The sequence below is a fragment of the Callorhinus ursinus genome, unplaced genomic scaffold (assembly GCF_003265705.2).
Source record: "Callorhinus ursinus isolate GAN/ISIS: 27379988/994484 unplaced genomic scaffold, GSC_fseal_2.0 scaffold20, whole genome shotgun sequence".
NCBI lineage: Eukaryota > Metazoa > Chordata > Mammalia > Carnivora > Otariidae > Callorhinus > Callorhinus ursinus.
Window position 1 is genome coordinate 23,619,391 of NW_027397082.1, and position 19,478 is coordinate 23,638,868.

At 40.9% G+C, this 19,478-nt stretch overlaps 1 protein-coding gene across 8 annotated transcripts in view; it reads right to left on the reverse strand.

Moving 5' to 3' along the window:
- The window catches only part of ENTPD1 (ectonucleoside triphosphate diphosphohydrolase 1), a 132,420-nt gene that overhangs the window by 42,796 nt on the left and 70,146 nt on the right, over positions 1–19,478 (reverse strand). For 6 of the 8 annotated variants that reach the window (XR_003209967.2, XM_073904409.1, XM_025880558.2 and 3 more), the window contains one exon: positions 6,340–6,467. Coding sequence is in view for 6 of the 8 variants with exons in the window: in XM_025880558.2 (XP_025736343.1) it covers positions 6,340–6,467 (128 nt within the window). In the remaining 2 variants the exon portion in view is untranslated. Of the gene's footprint in view, positions 1–6,339; positions 6,468–19,001; positions 19,023–19,478 lie in introns of those variants that run through there. The other 2 variants (XM_025880560.2, XM_073904412.1) reach the window with 2 other exon arrangements.

Genomic DNA, 19,478 nt, shown 5'->3' on the forward strand with positions numbered 1-19,478 from the left:
TTTAAGATTTTTCTTGCTTCTTGAGGTAGGCCTGCATTGCTGTGAACTTCCCTCTTGGAACAGCTTTGCTGCATCCCAAAGATTTTGGACCATTATGTTTTCATTTGCATTTGTCTACATGTATTTTTTTATTTCCTCTTTGATTTCTTGGTTGACCTGTGCATTGTTTAGTAGCATGTTATTTAATCTCCATGCTCTTAACAGATTTTTGTTTGTGGTTGATTTCTAGTTTCACAGTGTTGTAGTCAGAAAAGATGCATGGTATGATTTCAATCTTTTTGAATTTGTTGAGACTTGTTTTGTGGCCAATATGTGATCTATTCTGGAGAATGTTCCATGTGCACTTGAAAAGAATATGTATTCTACTGTTTTAGGATGGAATATTGTGAATATATCTGTTAGATTATTCTGGTCCAATGTATCATTCAAAGTCACTGTTTCCTTGTTGATTTTCGGTTTGGAAGATCTATCCATTGACGTAAGTGGAGTGTTAAAATCCCCTACTATTATTATGTTACTATTGATTACTCCCTTTATGTTTGTTATTAGCTGCTTTATGTATTTGGGTGCTCCCATATTGCGTGCATATTTACAATTGTTGTATCTTCTTGTTGGATTGTTCCCTTTATGATTACATGGCGTCCTTCTTTGTCTCTTGTTACAGTCTTTATTCTAAAGTCCATTTTGTACAATATAAGTATTGCTACCCCAGCTTTCTTTTCACTTCAATTTGTATGATAAATGCTTTTCCATCCCCTCACTTTTAATCTGCATATGTCTTTAGGTCTGAAATGAGTTTCTTGTGAGCAGCATATAGATAGGTCTTGATTTTTTATCCATTCTGTCACCCTATGTCTTTTGGTTGTAGCATTTTGTCCATTTATATTCCATCTGATTATTGATAGATATGTACATATTGCCATTTTATTACTTGCTTTATGGTTGTTTTTGTAGTTCTTCTTTTCTTCTCTTGCTGCTTTCTCTCATGGTTTCCTGGCTTTCTTTAGTGATATACTTGGATTCCTTTCTCTTTATTTTCTGCATATCTATTACTGGTTTTTGATTTGTGGTTACCATTACCTTTATATATAACATCTTATGCATATAGCAGTCTATGTTAAATTGATGGTTGCTTAAGTTTGAATCCATTCTTTATTCCTTTCCCCCCCATGTTTTAAGTATATGGTGTCACACTTTACATCCTTTTACTTTGTGAATCCCTTGACTGATTTTTATAGATATACTTATTTTAACTGTCTTTGTGCTTCCTATTTTTCTTACTCCTGCTTATGGTCTTTCCTTTCCACTCAAGAGTCCCCTTTAACATTTCTGGTAGTGGTCATGAATTCCTTTAACTTTTGTTTGTCTGGGAAATTATCTCTTCTTCTATTTTGAATGACAGCCTTGCTGGATAGAGTATTCTTGGCTGCAGGTTTTTTTCCTTCAGCACTTTGAATGTACCATGCCACTCCCTTTGGCCTGCAAAGTTTTTGCTAAAAAATTAGCTACAGCCTTATGGGATTTCCCTTATAAGTAATTATTTTCTCTTGCTGCTTTTAAAATTCTCTTTATCACTACTTTTTGCCATTTTAATTACTATATGTCTTGGTGTGGACCTCCTTGGGTTGATTTTTGTTGAGGGCTCTCTGTGCCTCCTGGATCTGGATTTCTGTTTCCTTCTCCTGATTCAGGAAGTTTTCAGCTATTATTTCTTCAAATAAATTTTTTGCCCCTCTTTCTCTCTCTTCTTCTGGGATCCCTATAATGTGAATGTTTTTATGCTTGATGGTGTCACTGAATTCCCTGGTTTTATTTTTTTATTATTTCTTTCTTTGCTCCTGTTCAGCTTGATTGCTTTCCATTACTCTGTCCTCCAGTCACTGATCCATTATTCTTCTTCTTCCAGTCTACTATTTATTCCATCTAGTGTAGGTTTAATTTGAGTTATTGAGTACTTCATCTCTGATTGGTTTGTTTTTGTTTTCCTTTTTTTTTCCCCAAAGATTTTATTTATTGAAAGAGAGAGAGAGAACGGGGGAAGGGCAGAGGGAGAAGGAGAGAGAGAATCCCAAGCAGATTCTCAGCTGAGCACACAGCCCGACACAGGGCTTGATCCCACAACCCTGAGATCACAACCTGAATCAAAACCAAGAGCTGGTTGCTCAACCAACTGAGCCACCCAGGTGACCCTCTTTTTTGTTTTCTCTGTTAAGAGTGTCACTCTTTTCTCAAGTCCAGTGAGTATCTTTATGACCATTACTTCAAATTCTCTACAAGCATATTACTTATCTCCATTTGTTAGCTCTCTTGCTGTGATTTTGTCCTGTCCTTTCATTTGGGATCTATTCCTCTGTCTCCTCATTTTGTCTAACTCTCTGCACCTGTTTCTCTGTGTTAAGAAAGACAGCTATGTCTCATGTACTTGACAGTAATGGCCTTATGAAGAAGAGGTCCCGTAGTGTCCTGCCATACAGTGTCCCCGGTTCACCTGGCGCTTCAGGGTTATCTCCTATGTGTGATGCATGTGTCCTGCTGTTATGGCTTAGCCGCTTTTGCCTTCAGTCCAGTTGTTTGCGATGGCTCTCTTTGCCTGTTGTGGGCAGAGTTTGGGCTGTGTGTTGTTAGTGGGCCAGTATAGGGCCACTTTCAGCTTGAGTTGAGTTAGACCAGGAGTTTGCCAGAGATGCAGTAACACCAAACTGTAGGGCACTTTCCTTGTGTTGTCTTCTGAGAGGCTTTCACAGGTGGGCAGGATCTGCAGTCAGACCAGACATCTGCTGCCAGCCCACTGCTGGGGCTGCAGTCAGATTGGTGTGTGTGGTTATCTTCCACTCTCCCCAGGACAGGAGTCACTTTGGAGTGGTGCTGGCCTATCAGGGCTGCTTGCACACTGCCAGGCTTGTGGCACCACTTTGGATGGGCTTTGGCCAAGGGCATACTGGAGGGGGCAGGTACACAGGAGAATGCAGGGATGGGGGGGTGGGGCACACAGTGTTAGCAAGGTTTGTTTAGGTCTGTTGTGAAAGGGGACCTGTAGCCACCAGAACCGAGGTTGGCTGGATTGGAGGGGGTGGATCCCAAGAAGCACTTGGGGGCAGGGTGGGTGGTATTAGTAAGGTCTGTTGTGAGAGGAGACCTGGAGTGAGGCCTGGCTGGAGCCAGCATGTCCACAGGAGAACACAAAGGCAGGGCATGCTGTTAGCAAGTTAGGTAGTATTGGAGAAGTGCTGGTTCACAGGTGTCCATGTGTTTATGCTGGAGGGTGGGGGAAGGAAATGGCATCCACCAGCTCCTTTGTTTTTAGAGAAGTCTCCCAATGATCCCTGCCCCTCCAAGCACATGCTGAGATTAGTAAACAAATCTCCTTCCCGCACACCCCAGATGCTTTTCAAACTGCTGCTTCTATGCTGTATCTCCACAGGGCTGTTTGTTTAAGGGTGCTATCTCTTTAAGGGTGGGGACTCAGTTTCCTCTCACCCTCCTGGCTCTTCCAGAACTGAGCCCACTAATTTTCAAATTTCCAGGCATTAATCCCTGCTGACTATAAGAACTTGGGAAATTAGGCCCCTCTGGTTTCATGTAGGATCCCTGTGTGCATGGGGTGCTTGGTGTGACAGTCTGGTCCTCTCCCCTTTCCATGCCTGTATTGATCCTCCTTCCTACAGACAGGTCCATTTAGCTTCCCAATATGTCTCCACCCTCCCTACCCTCTTTGATATGGCCTCTTCTCTGCATTTAGCTGTGAAGAGTCTGTTCTGTCAGTCTTCAGATCGTTTTCTGGGTTATTTACATGGATGTGGGTGTTATCTTGTTCCATGGGATGAGGTGAGCTTAGGATCCTCCTACTCCACCATCTTCCCTGGAAGTTCGATGTTATGTTTTTAAAACAAATGTACCAGGTACAAATATTGAAATAAGTATTATCCTTAAATCATAATTTTTGAAAGAAAATCAATTTATTCCAACAAACTACTCAAAGCACTTTAGTAGCTCATGATATCTGGGATGATCCTGGTATTAGTTTATAAACCACACAAGAAAAAGTCTCATTTCCTGTTCCTTATTTTAGATTTTATAATGTTTTATCATATACCTTATTCCTCAAACTTGGTTTTAAATGATTTCAGAGATATTATCAAAGAGTATGCTCTAAAGCAGCAATGTCCAATTGAACTTCCTTCAGCAGTGGAAATGTTCTGTGTCTGCATTGTCCAGTTTAGTATCCACCAGCTGCATGAGGCTATTGAGTGCTTGGAATGTGGCTAGTGCAATTAAGGAACAAAGTTATTTTATTTTATTTTATTTTATTTTGTTTTATTTTATTTTATTTTAATTAAGTTGAAATAGCTACATATGGTTAGTGACTATTAAATTGGGCAGCATACACAGCTTAAAGCCATCACCAAAGACAAGTTCCTAAAATATTTTTGCCCTCAATATATGCCAGCAATCTTATTAAAATTAGTGTATGACCTTAATAAATCACTAGTTTGCATATATAAAATGATCTTTGTGTAAAATAAACCAGTGATATTGCTATGAAGATTCATTTCAGATGCCACTGTCTACCCTTCAAATACTCATACCTCTTATTTAAAGACCTGTTCCATTTTGTGGGGCCAGCACAACACAGAATCACAACAGAGTCAATGATGACCACTGTGAAGGCAGGAAGGTCACCCATGACCAGAAGTATTCATGGGGCACACAGAGCTCAAGTCTGTCATGGATTTTGCCTCCTAGGCAGTGCCCCTCTGCAATGATGCAATAATGAACATGTAAAAAGGTCAAATAAAGGCAATCATGACTTTAGCAGCTGGTAAACAAAGAGCAGAACCAAGATGTCACGAGGCTTCAACTGTGAGTGAAGTTTTGCCAAGAGAGCCAACATCACTCAACATTAAAAGGCAAGAGACCATTGACAATGAGACAATATCAGCCTTCTGAGCTGACAAAGGGGTTGCTGTGTACGGCAACACTGAGTTGAGTTCATGTCGCAAAGGAATGCCAATGTAACTCCAGGCCTCCGCTATATAGCAACTGATTTGGGTGGGTGGCAAAAGTTTTAGAAGCCTGGCATATGCATCCATCTTTCCAATCTCACAGTTTAGTATCTTCAAATACAAGAAAATAAACTTCTGCCTATGTATTTCAGAGCCTCCATGGTCAAGTTAACTTCTGGATATGGCATCGTCTGTGTGTACATATGTGCCAATATGTACAACATTCGCATATTGGCATATTCTGGGCCCTTTTAGATTTATTTACTTATACATTTATTTAATTTCAATGAAAGTTTAAAATGGTGTACTTACAACATAAATCTAAATTTTCCACATCCTTTTTAATTAACATATTAAAATAATGATATTACAAGCTACTTGTAAGATATTCATGTCTTTGAAATTTTACTTTGATGAATTTGAAAGGAAGCAGAAATCACAGCAGAGTTAACGATCCTAATTATTTTTAATGATATTAACTATCTCTTCAAATGTGGAAATTTCCAAGAAATCTGTCCACCCATGAATTCATTCCAAATCACTATATTTGATACATGTATGTGCTCTGTTTTTTTTTTCCATGGATTTTGCTGCTTTCTTTAATATATTTTTTTAAGATTTTATTTATTTATTTGACAGAGAGAGAGAGACACAACAAGAGAGGGAGCACAAGCAGGGGGAGTGGGAAGCAGGGCAAGTGGGAAGCAGGGGAAGCAGGCTTCCCGCTGAGCAGGGAGCCCAATGCGGGACTGGGTCCCAGGACCCAGGCATCATGAGCTAAGCCAAAGGTAGACGCTTAACGACTGAGCCACCCAGGCGCCCCACTTTCTTTAATATTTTGAAGATGAGGAACAAGTCTTCTCCACAATCTTTGACTTTCAAAGAGCTTTATACAATGTTCTCTAATAAATTTTATTATTTTTGTGATAGTAATAATGATTAAGAAGATCAAAGAGTGCAGTGTTGTGACACATCCACGGTGAAACAATGAATAAGAAGAAGAGATAGTACTAGATCACAGAATATCAGCACAAAATATCACCACATGATATCAGTACATATCTGGATGTAGTGAATAAAGTATTTGTTTCTGTTAAAGTATTAACAATAATTATTGCTGAACAAGCATAAAGACAATTATCTTCCTACCACTAATTGATTCAAGACATTTCCTCTTCCAGAATAAGCATCATTCCATTTAACCTCCCTAATTCAGTGGATATTGACTTGCTCCTGGGCTGCCAGAACCTCCACCCCTCCTGTATGCTCTGATTTACCACAACCTCTTTCCCCTCCCCCACCGCACTCCAGCCAGAACCCCTCAGATTTGAGTTACCTTAACATTTTCTGGCAATGTTTTGTTCTGGGTCAGCCCCACAGCAATCAAAGAAATCACAGCCATGATAGAAGAGAAGCCAAGGATGATCAGTATATTTCTGCAACAAAAATTCTTCAGTTCAGACTCTAAAACCAAAAGCAGAAAAGAAAACGTCAACAAGAAATCAACAAACATTGATTTTCCTCCACTTTCCATAAGGTCTTGTGATAGCTATCTGAAGACATCAAAGATAGGTAAAAGTTCATCTTTATCCATACAACACTTGCAAAGTAATAGGGAAATAATTCAAGAACAAAAGCATTTGTCTGTCCTGTGATAAGGGCCAAGACTGAGTTAGTGCCTGTGGTAAGGAGAATGGACAGAATTAGGTCAATGACCAGATAAGGAATGAGGACAGGGAAGAATCCCAAATTGGCAGTTTAATAGGTCATACCGGTCTATGAGGGTACAAGCAACAACAAAAAAGGATTGCCCTCATTTTTCAAATCTACCACAAAATGTTTAAGATTTAAAAAGATTCTGATATATTCAGAATATATCATCAAACATCAAAGTCCCAACATTCCATGCCATTTTCTGGCTTGACACACCCCTTGCATTTCAACCACACTTATATGTTGTAATTGGTAATGGTGTATAGGCTGTGGAGTTTTGAACATTTCAACATTCACATTATCTTATCTATTCTTAGTCTCAACCTGTTGTAGAACATAATAAAGCTCCAAGCAGAAAATTATATAAAAGGCACAAGTTACTTTGATCATTACAAACATAGCATATAGCAGAAATGAACAAGAAATGAAAAGCTGCCCCATGCCCTCCATTCTGACAACTCACTCTCTTCCTCTCTCAACTTCCCAAACTATCCCTAAACTTTTTTCTTAGGCTTTGGGTAAGAAGGATAGGATAAAGCAATAAAGAAACACATGGAATGAGATGGGCTCTACAGAATAGATTGCACTTCCCTAAAGACAGGGATTAAAGCAGCTGAAAGAGGAGCCGGACTGACTCTCCCCCTCTGGGTCTCCCTCTTGAACAGCAGTAGCCCCCACCACATGCTGAAACAGGAGCTCTTCTGCAAGCTCTTGAGTAGAAGCTTGGACTTAATCCAAAGGACTGTAACTGTATGGGTCTCCAGTCTGCTCATCAACCTCTAGAATCTTGAACCAGTCTTTACTCATCAGACCAAACAGTACAAAACTTAGGAGAAAAGTTTTAGCAACACCATTAGTTACTGCTTCCAAACATAGGAACAATAGATGAAATATACAGCACTTCCCCTCCTTCTCCCCACCCAAAAGAACCTCAATTTTCTTCAGATGACTGCCACTCCCCAAGCAGTCCACATACCGCATGGGAAAAGGATACACTCCACCACCACCACCCGTGCCCCGCCCCCACCAGCCCCTGGCTCAGGGTCAGGCCTTATTGTTGTGCACAATCTCATTCCCTCACCAATGATTAGTTCAACAATGGATATGTACCCAAAAATGGCCCATGAGACCCTGGAGGAAGTCTGGTGGAGCAAGTCTAGGAAAAGAAAGGCAGCATTCTCGTCTTCCTCAGACATTGCCCTGCCTGGATGACATTCAGTGATGGCAGAACAGAGAAATGGACAGAACTTGAGTATTTGATACCATTTTGAACTGCTAAAAGAATAACCCTTGCTCCAATCTTCCCATGAGACTTATGCTTTGACCCAGTTAGAGTCTGGATTTTAATACTTTGAAGCCAAAATATCCTGATATAACTGGTATGCCAGAAGTTCCCTGTTTGATGCCAGGTCTCTGGAATGTGGAAAAGAATCACCCTAGGTACTACCTGCCTCAGTTCCCAAAGTGATGCTGTTGACAAACACAGCTCATAACAAGCAGCACTTTGGATGAACAATTACAAATCTAATACCCAAGGGCAGCACATTGCAGCAGTTTCTATTTTAATTGAATTTTGAATGCTTTACTCCCTCAAGCTGTTAAAAAAAATCATTATTTTGTTTTCATAAATATGACAATTTTGCAACCTCATTTTCCTTCCACATGTATTTGGACACTAATCTTAGTAGTGACAAAGACCAACAAGATACCTGCTCTTTGGAGTTCACGATCTGACTGGGAAGATAAATAAGCCAGAACAGAAGTCATAAATCAGTGAATCCAGGTCATGATACATACTAAGAAGAAATTAAAACTAAGGGATGTTATACAGTTTAATGGAAATTAGAACCAAGGAATGGGATATGCAGCAGAGTTGGGGTGAAGGATTCAACTGAGGGTCAGGAAAGCCTCTCCGAGAAGGTGACATTTGACTGAGACCTGGATGATGAGAAAACACCAGCTATGAGAATGAGCAAGAACATTCCAGAAAGAGGGAACAGCAGCTGCAAAAGCCCTGAGGTGGGAAATAGCCTGACATGACTCTGTCTCTTCCATTTCCTAATGAGATTATTTGCTAACATTATTACTCCTGAACAGTTGGAAATATACTTTTCCACATTTGCCCAACTTTTGCGATGACATCCATATTATCAGAATATATTGAAGACTTTCATATTCTTATTACAGATATGATAAGAAAAAGAACTTAGATGGGAGAGAAACTTTAGGAATTTTCCATACATGATTTTTAAAAGCTTTATTACCAAAAAAATAAAATAATAATAATAATAATAATGGCTAAGTTTGTTTTTCATGTAACTGGCTAGATTACCAGGGAGGAGTAATTAAAATACTACCATGTTTTCTATGGCTTAAGGCAGGTAGTTTTCAAAAGCCCTATACATGCAGGAAGCCAGACTCTTCTTAGGAGGTGGTACTAGCCATACCACTAGATGTGGGGGTACATGGGGGACTTAGCTGGGATGTGCTTATAAAAAGGGAACCACTTAGGTCACTGCCCCCTCTTCTCTGGTCCCCAGAGATCTTTCAGATGCCATGACTGCTAGTCAAATTCTGTTATGGAAAATTCACAGTGACTGTCCCTCCCCCACTTCCCTGAGAGCCCTTCATTTGCCTTGTGGATAACAGAAATTCGGTTTCTATCACACAATGTGAAACGGCATTTCAAAAAACAATTTCAAGAAACACTTTTTATCAAAATATCTAATAGCAAAGTGTTGTGTTTGTTTTCTTTTGAATTGTCTCACTATACTGGAGAATTAAGACTACCACTTCCCTCCCGTTTTTTCCCTTTCATATGACAAGTGAGAAAATGTTTCTATTTAAAGTGAGAGTCAGGTAGAAAGTTCAGCTCTTCACCTGAGAGACAAAACTGAAGGAAACCTAAGCTTTGAGAAAACAGATTGATTTCAAGCCAATTAACTATGTCAGAGGAAAAGAACAAAAAAGAAAAAATGATCTTTTGATTCTTACACAAACAGTCATCCTGACATCTATAGCTAGCATCCTATTAAAGTGAAGATCAAAATTCTGCCAGAGAAATCCCAGCCATCTCATTTCATGATACCAAAGATGTAATACCTTAAAATTTTACTTCATTAATAAAAAGATTTGGAGTGTTGGAGGATGTGGTAGGTTTCAGGCAAAAACAACCAAAGTTTTACTCTGCAGATCCTGTGTGACTCACTAGTTTCAGGCCATTTCCAGTTTGATGGGTTACATCCGCACTAAGCTTGGCTTGTCACATAGAGAAGAGCAAACACACACAAGCACTGGAGAGTAAACAGCAAGAGTACTGTGGTCCTTCCTGTGGGCCTTCACAAAGCCCAGTGATGGGACAGTAACTGAAGTTAGGGACTGATCCTAATCTGGCCTAATCTGGTCCCAAATCCCAGCATCAAAGTCCCTGCACCATCTCTGCTATCTTCCTTCCCTTCCATCAGGTAGTTGTTCTTGGTGACACACATTTAGATTATTCTCACACTCCGGGGCTTTAAGATCCTTTCTCAATTTCTCAGTTCATTCCAGGTGCCTTTGACCCACCCCCTTCTATGGTGATATCCACCCCCCTCTGTACAACAGCCCTTTCTCGGACCTCCCACCCTTTCCAATGCCCTTCCCTATCAGAATCCATCCTTCCTGTGGCTGCAGAAATCTCGCATAACTGACATTCTCAGGGTTCTTCCGGATCAAGAATCTAAAGTAGCTTCCTACAGGCTGCCAGATGAAAGCCACACTGATCTAGACCTCTCAGCCCTCTGGAAATATAAGCCCTTCCTAACTCACCATTCCAATAAGCAGATATTTTTCTCCAAGATCATACTGCCTGACATTATGACCACTAGAATGTAAGTACCTTGAGTGCAAGGACTTTTCTTCTGACTTGTTCATTGCTGTATTCCCAGTTGAATAAATGAATTTTGGATTCTGACTTTTCCTGAGAAATCTGAAATTTCCATCACCTAGAATTCTATTCCCCTTTCTCCACCACATCCTTTTCCTTGTCTCCTTTAAAATCAAGCTCAATAAGAGGCTATGTTCCCTCCAGATGCTTCAAAGCTCGATTGTTCCAGTAGTTCTCTCTTCGTGTGCTGCTTCTAGATACTTCGTGAATTGACCCACTTCAGTTCGGGAGTTCCATAGCTATTATCGGGGAGGGGCTATGCTTTGTTCGTTCTTTCAATTAGTCACTCAACAATTGTTTAGGGAATGCGTTATACTGTGCACTAGCCCTGTCCTAGGCTCTGAACTATAGTAGTGAACAAAACAGATAAGTATCCCCATCCTCACGGTACTTATATCGTAGTTTGGAAGAAAAGACAATAAACAAGATAAGTAAAATTTATGGCATGTTACATAACTATAAGTGCTAAGGAGGGGAAAAAAGCAGGAAAGGTGAAGAGGAAGGTTAAGTTGATTAAGAAAGGCCTCTCTGAGATGGTGATATTGAGAGTCAAGGAAGTAAAAAAGAAAGCATGCATACCTGTTGGGCAAGAGCATTAAAGGCAATTAGACTGCATGTGCAAAGGCCCTGAGGTGGGACAGTACCTGGCCATGAGGTCAGTACTCATGGAGAGTGATGCAGGGGGACAATAATAAAAGATGGTCAGGTGGGAGGGGCACCTGGGTGGCTCAGTCGTTAAGTGTCTACCTTCGGCTCAGGTCATGATCCTGGGGTCCTGGAATCAAGCCCCACATCAGGCTCCCTGCTCAGCGGGAAGCCTGCTTCTCCCTCTACCACTCCCCCTGCTTGTGTTCCCTCTCTCGCTGTGTCTTTCTCTGTCAAATAAATAAATAAAAATATGGTCAGGTGGGTAACCAAGTTGCTTGCTCATAGGACCTTGCAGTTTCCAGCAAGGGCTTTGCCTTACTCTAAGTGATCTGACTTATTTCTAATCATTTGTATAATCTACACTCAGCAGAATAGGGGTAAATAAATCATTGGGGCCTATGAAGTCCCTGAAGAGGGAGGGTGTGGACTTTTAGGCAGCACACACCTGTCTCTTGTGATGAGGTGCTGGGGCTACTCCAGTGAGGTCAGGTCATAGGACAATCAAACAACCAAGTGTAGACAGAGCCTGGCTCTGTTGGAGCAGAGCCTATGCCAAGACCAGGGCTGGTAATGTGAATCCAGGAGGAATAAACACCATTACATGGGAGGTCTTCTCTATATCTTCTGGTCTTGGTGGATCCATACCTAAGAATCTTTGTTGAGAGAACATCATCATGAGGGGTTACCAAGCCAACCAGGATCCATGAGCAGAAAGTTCAACTCCACGAACTTCTGAAGGGTGGCTCAAGCTAGAGCAGAGTCCAGACAAGCTCACCTTTGCTCAGCCTCTCTAAGCCTCCATTTCTCCATGTGCAAAATGGGAGTCATAATAGTACCTACTTCATAGGGTTGCTTGGTAAGATCCAATGAGCTAACAATATGTAGCAGCCTATATTTCAAGAGCCCTCACTGTATTCCAGATTCTGCTCTTAGCACTCTATTTTTTTAAGATTTTATTTATTTATATGAGAGAGAGAGCACAAGCAGAGGGGGCAGCAGGCAGAGGGAGAAGGAGACTCCCTGCTGAGCAGGGAGCCCAGTGCGGGACTTGATCCCAGCACCCTGGTATCATGACCAGAGCCGAAGGCAGATGCTCAACTGACTGAGCCACCCAGGTGCCTTGTACTCTTAGCACTTTAACTATAACCACTCATTTAACCCAACAATCCTGGGAGGTAGATGTACTATTATCATCTGCATCAGCTTCCTACGGCTACCACAACAAACTACCACAAACTTGGTGACTTAAAACAACATAAATTTATTCTCTCACAATTTTGGATGTCCAGAATCAAGGTGTCAGCAGGGCCAAAGTCTCTGGAGAGGATTCCTTTCTTGCCTCTTCCAGCCTCTGCTGGCATTCTTTGGCTTGTGGGGGCATCTCTCTAAACACTGTCTGCATACAGCCTTTCTCCCTATGTCTGTGTATGTCACATTTCCCTCTCTTTTCTCTTATCAGGACATTAGTCATTGAATTTAGGGCCCACCCGAAATCCAGAATGATCTCATCTCAAGATCTTTAATTACACTGGCAAAGACTCTTTCTAAATAAGGTCAGAATTACAGGTACTATTATCATCGTCATTATTGTCATTTTACAGATGAGGAAACTTAAGCCACAGGTTAAGGAAGTTGCTCAGAGTTACACTGATGTAGAAGCAAGCACAGGTATTCTGGACCCAGAGGCCAGGTTTTTAACCACTGCCCTAACCTGGACCACATGACTAAGGCTTAGTACAGTGCCTTAGTACAGTACACTATTACTGTGTAGTAATAGTGCTGTATGTGGGAGCCAATCCCATCATCCAGAAGTGAAAAGTGACTGACTTTGAGGATTTGGCTGGAGGGGTTGTCGGGATGTTGTCACAGATGACACCAGACAATGTTGTACCTTTTAAAACAGAGTCCCCAAGGTAATTCCCCAAGAGGTAAAGGGACTTGCTCAAAGTCATACATCTTACAAACAGCAGAGAGGAATCCAATCTGGGTCTCTCATGCCCACTCCACTGCCTCAGCCATTGCTCTGCATTAGGGACATGTAAAAATTACTCAGCTTTGTTCCTCGACTCAGTGCAAAAGAATTCACCCCAAGTTCTGTTCAAATGGAAAGATCTTACTCCATCTCACACCCCCACCCATATTTTTCCAATTAATAAATCCAGAGTCAAGTTTGACGACAGAGCATTTTAATTTGGTAGGGTTTTTTCCTGCCTGTGTTTTTAAGTCAAGGAAGTCAGTACAATGTCACTAAATACACAAATGCTAAAAATAAACTGCAAGGCCAGTTAGTTAAAGGGCAAAAGGCAAATGAGAGGGAGGGAAAACATGGTTTACTCAGGCTTAGGAGACACGTGCAAGAAGACAGAATAAGAGGGGAAGGGAAAGGTGGAGGACGGAATGGAAGAGAGGTAGAGATGGATACTTGAGTAGATTAACCACGCCCTGTCCCACTGATCTCTTGAACCACAGACTTCAGAGGAAGTCATTTGCTTTTATTTATGATCTTTTATTCCTACTCTTTGAAATGTTAATTAGTTTGTTAATCTCAGTTCACAGCTCTTTAGAAAAGGAGTGCATTTATCTTAACAAAGTAGCCTGGCTGATCCTGAGTGAACCCCTTCAGAGATTCAGCTTTGGGTGGGATGAGCCCATCTAGGGACACCAGGCAATGGAAATGGAAGTAGGGGTGCAGAACAAGCTCTTCCTGCAAATCAGATTCTGCCAATCTCATGTTCCCCACCCCACAGTTCTTGCTGTGAGCTGTGCTCTTTTCAGATTAGCAGCAAGTAACTGACTTTGCACTTGGTATGCCTGACTCTAAAAATGTTAATGACTGCAAAAATCAAATGCCGACAGGGGCTCTGTGTGTGGGAAACAAGGAAGCAAAGGAGTCCCTTCCTCACTCTTCTTCTCCTTACTTCCTCCCACCGCACCATCTACCTCTTCACCCATACCCCTTCTGGCCTCTCCTGCATTATTTTGCCCATAGACTGCATGGAGCACAATAAGTCTTTGTGGTCATCATGGAATTCCATATTCAAGTATAGGGCTGGCAAGGAGGAGGGTTGTTTCCAGCAAAATATCACTGAGACTGCAGACAGGAATTCCCTGTGTCCCAGCCAACACACGTAACAATCTCATGTATTGATGGTCTCTGCAATAAGTACATTGCTTCCACTAAATGAATCCTCTTCCACATCTGAATTGAAGAATTGCACCCTCAAGATTCTACCCTTTCTCAAAGCAGCTGCATTTGTCAATAAGCTTTGGTTCTTTATAGCCAGTGAGACAAACTAAGAAAATCTGTACTGGCCACATATCACTAGTATGGGGGTCGCAGCCAAGGTGGGGTAAACTGACTCACCCAGGTTGCCTGGCCTTATAGTCCCCTGTGTTCTATACTTTCCATTCATAAATTCTCTCATTTCTACTTCCACATCTTTGCACCATGAGATATATTTAATATAAAACATAAAAATATTTCTGCAGCAAAATATGCCATTAAAAAGGTAAAAAATTAGTTTGTTTCTCAGAGTCCATAGTCTCTCATGGCTTGTCTCCCCCTCCGATTTCCACCCCCTTCATTTCTCCCTTCCAACTATCTTCTTCTTTTTTTTTTTTAACATATAATGTATTATTTGTTTCAGAGGTACAGGTCTGTGATTCATCAGTCTTACACAATTCACAGCGCTCACCATAGCACATACCCTCCCCAATGTCTATCACCCAGCCACCCCATCCCTCCCACCCCACCACTCCAGCAATCCTCAGTTTGTTTCCTGAGATTAAGAATTCCTCATATCAGTGAGATCATATGATACATGTCTTTCTCTGACTTATTTCGCTTAGCATAATACCCTCTAGATCTATCCACATCGTTGCAAATGGCAAGATTTCGGTTTTTTGATGGCTGCATAATATTCCATTGTCTATATATACCACATCTTCTTTATTCATTCATCTGTCAGTGGACATCTGGGTTCTTTCCATAGTTTGGCTATTGTGGACATGGCTGCTATAAACATTGGGGTGCACGTACCCCTTCGGATCACTACCTTTGTATCTTTGGGCTAAATACCCAGTAGTGAAATTGCTGGGTCATACGGTAGCTCTATTTTCAACTTTTTGAGGAACCTCCATACTGTTTTCCAGAGTGGCTGCACCAACTTGCACTCCCACCAACCATGTAGGAGGGTTCCCCTTTCTCCACATTCTCACCAACATCTGTCATTTCCTGACTTGTTAATTTTAGCCATTCTGACTGGTGTGAGGTGGTATCTCATTGAGGTTTTGATTTGGATTTCCCTGATGCCAAGCTATGTTGAGCACTTTTTCAGGTGTCTGTTGGCCATTTGGATGTCTTCTTTGGAAAAACGTCTGTTCATGTCTTCTGCCCATTTCTTGATTGGATTATTTGTTCTTTGGGTGTTGAGTTTGATAAGTTCTTTATAGATTTTGGATACCAGCCCTTTATCTGATAGGTCATTTGCAAATATCTGGTTTTGCTGTGCAAAAGCTTTTTATCTTGATGAAGTCCCAGTAGTTCATTTTTGCCCTTGCTTCCCTTGCCTTTGGCAATGTTTCTAGGAAGAAGTTGCTGCAGCTGAGGTCGAAGAGGTTGCTGCCTGTGTTCTCCGCTAGGATTTTGATGGACTCCTGTCTCACATTTAGGTCTTTCATCCATTTTGAGTCTATTTTTGTGTGTGGTGTAAGGAAATGGTCCAATTTCATTCTTCTGCATGTGGCTGTCCAATTTTCCCAACACAGTTTGTAATGTATATAATGTATGGTGATTAACATAACATAATAAAATAAAATTTTAAAAAAGTAAAAATTACAAACTAAGGAAAATATTTGCAACAACTATGAACCAGTTGATTTCCTTAATATATAGAGTCATTAAAAATCATTAAGAATATGATCAACCTACCAAAAGAAGAATAAGCAAAAAACATGAATAGGCAATTTGAAGAAGAACATATATTCTTAACATATTAAGTGTACTGTAATGCCCTTAATTAAAGAAATGTAAATGAAAAAAATGAGATAGCTTTTATCACTTACCAGAACAGCAAAGTTTTTTTATTAGATAAATGTATAATATTACTACATACTTATTAGAATGGCCAAAATTTAAAAAAAATACTGACAATACCAAATGTTGGCAAGGATGTGGAGCAACTGGAATTCTCATATGTTGCTACTGGGGATGCAAAATGGCACAGCCATTTTGGAAAGAGTTTGGCAGTCTCTCATGAAGTTAAGCATACACTTGCCATATGACCAGGCAATCCCACTCCTAGGGATTTATCAAAGGAAAGTTAAGACATACGCCTACACAAAACTCAAAATAACCCAAATGCCCATCAACTAGTGAATGTACCAAATTGTGACACAACCATGCAGTGGAATTCTAGTTAGTAACAAGAAAGAAAGAAACTACTGATAATGGCAACAACATGGATGAATCTCAAAAGCATTACACTAAGTGAAAAAAGCCAGACTCAGAAGGTTATATACTGTATGATTTCATTTAAATGACATTCTGGAAAAGGCAAAACTAAGGACAGAAATCAGATCAGTGGGTAGAGGTTCAGAGACAGAGGACTGACTACCAAAGACCACAAGGGAACTTGCAGAGATGTTGGAAACACTCTATATTTTGATTGTGATGGTAGTTAGATGACCATATACGTTTGTTAAAATCCATAGAACTGTACATCTAAGAAGGGTGAATTTTCAGGAAGGAAATTCAGTAAAGAAATTCTATTTATCAACAATGATGTGGGGAAACAGGCATTTCTTCCATGTTGGTGGGAGTAAAAATTCATACAACCTCTTTGGTGGGTGGCAATTTTGTAATACCTATGAAAGAGTAAAATACATATATCCTTTGAGCCAAGAATTCTACTCCTAAAGATTTAACCTCCTGATAATACTTATGAAGTTACAAAAAGATGCACGTATAGGGATGTTTGGTGCAGCATTATTTGTAATAGCTAGACTAAAAATGACTAAAGGTCCATTAATTGGGGTCTGGATATATAAATTGTAATACACTATAGATAATATTATGCAGGCATGACAAAGATTTTGATTTATGAATGTTGATGCAGACTGTCTTTGAAATATTTTATATGTGAAAAGCAAAATGCGAAATAACACGTACAGTGTGTTCTCATTGGGTAAAGGCATAGACATCTCTGGAAGAATATGGATTCGCTAGGACTCAGGACTCAGCATACGGTCATACTCACAACTAAGATTTATTACAGGGAAAGGATATGAAGCATCAGCTAAGAGGAAAAAAAGCATGGGACTAAGTCTGGAGGAAACCAGGCACAAGCTTTCAAGGGTCTTCTCCCAGTGGAGACCACAGGACATACTTAATTCCCCCCGCAGTGAGTTGGGACAACACATGTGAAATATTGTCTATCAGGGAAGCTCACCAGAGAGAGACCCAGTGCCCAGGGATTTCACTGGGGGACAGCTACAAAGGCACCTTCCATTCAGCATTCACCAATATTCCACTCTCAGAAGGAGAGCAGGTACCCAGCACAAACCACACTACCTGCACAGTCCAAGCACAGTGAGCCATCCCCACCAATCCTCAGAACGGTGAGAACCCTTCTGAAATCCAGACACATCCAAGGGCTAACCCAGCAAGCTGGTCCCCTCAAGGATAGAAGTCCCAGGCTTGCATGTTGATTCCCTTCTGCACCAAGCAGTTCTTAAAATATTTTACCACGTGACCATCCTTACTCTCTCCTTTTCCCTCCCTCCTCTCTCCTCCTTCCTTTCCCCCTTCCCTTCTTCCTTCCTTATACTGATTCTCTGAATAATTTAAAATTCTTAATAGAAATTCCTAAAAACCCAAAGGCTTTGAGCTGAAGAAGAAAAATTTACAGAGGGTTTCCAGTTTGGAGTAAAGGGGCAAAGACACTGGGAACCCAGAAGGTAGGGAATGGGTAAATAGGAAGTTGTGCTTTGGTAGTTTGATGCTGACTTTGCTGATTCTCTGCCCACTCTGCCACCCTTCTACCCACTCACCAACCTGATGAGGCCAAGCAGCCATCTCTGGGTCCCCACTCATTCATTCTTCCTAGGTCAGTGTAATCTCTTTTGTACTCTTTGGGGCAGAATCGTCAGGTGTCACTGGGCCAGACTTTGGGTGGATTCAGAGCTTTATTCTGAGGGAAATTTGGTACCTCCTCTCAGGCACCTCTGCTGTTATGTAACAAAACAAGAGGGAAGAGCTCTCTGGATGAGATACCGTCAAGTTTCTAAATGCCCATGGTAACTTTGTCATAGATCATCAGTAATTAAACAGCTGGCTCTCTCTCTTTAATGATCAACACAGAGTATTTGCACTTTAGATACTTTAGAACTCAACCTTAAGTTGATCAGTATCTAGTTCCTGTCAAGAGTGTAACAGACACAATTGATATTTGGGAGGGACAATCTAAAAATCCCCTAGATTTTTTAGCTTATTTTCTGTACTCATTTAGTGTGGTGGAAGGAAGGAGGGGTTAAAGAAAGTCCCTGGACCTTAGAGAAAGGGGTGTCCTCCTAGAGCAAAACTAGTAAGACCAACACATAACAGATGAGAGCAGCTCCTACCAACATTGCCCACACTTTTTAAAAAATGTATGTTCAGTCCAGTTGATGTGGGAAACAAAGGCAGAAGAAAAATTATTAAATGTCCTTACTACCTACAGTCCATTGACGAGTCCTTGAACCAGGCAGAGTGACATTCCTCTAGGAACTCAGCTGCCTCAATGTTAATACTTCGCTGAGGGCAGAAGGCAATCTTAGCCCAATCCCCAGGATCCTGTGAGTCTACTTTAACATATAAAAATTCCTTTGGGGGACCCCTGGGTGCCTCAGTCAGTTAAGCGTCTGCCTTCAGCTCAGGTCATGATCCCAGGGTCCTGGAATCTAGCCCCGCATCGGGCTCTCTGCTCAGCAGGGAGTCTGCTTCTCCCTCTCCCTCTGCTCTGCTCCCTCTGCTTGTGCTCTGTCAAATAAATAAATAAAATCGTTAAAAAAAAATTCCTTTGGAAACTTCCTTTATCTCTACCCCCTAAGATACATGTTGGCAATCATCTTCCAAGCATATGACCCACCGATATACATCTGAGGAGTCTCGTGACTGAGTTTTTACTACACAGTAATAAATGATCTTTTCC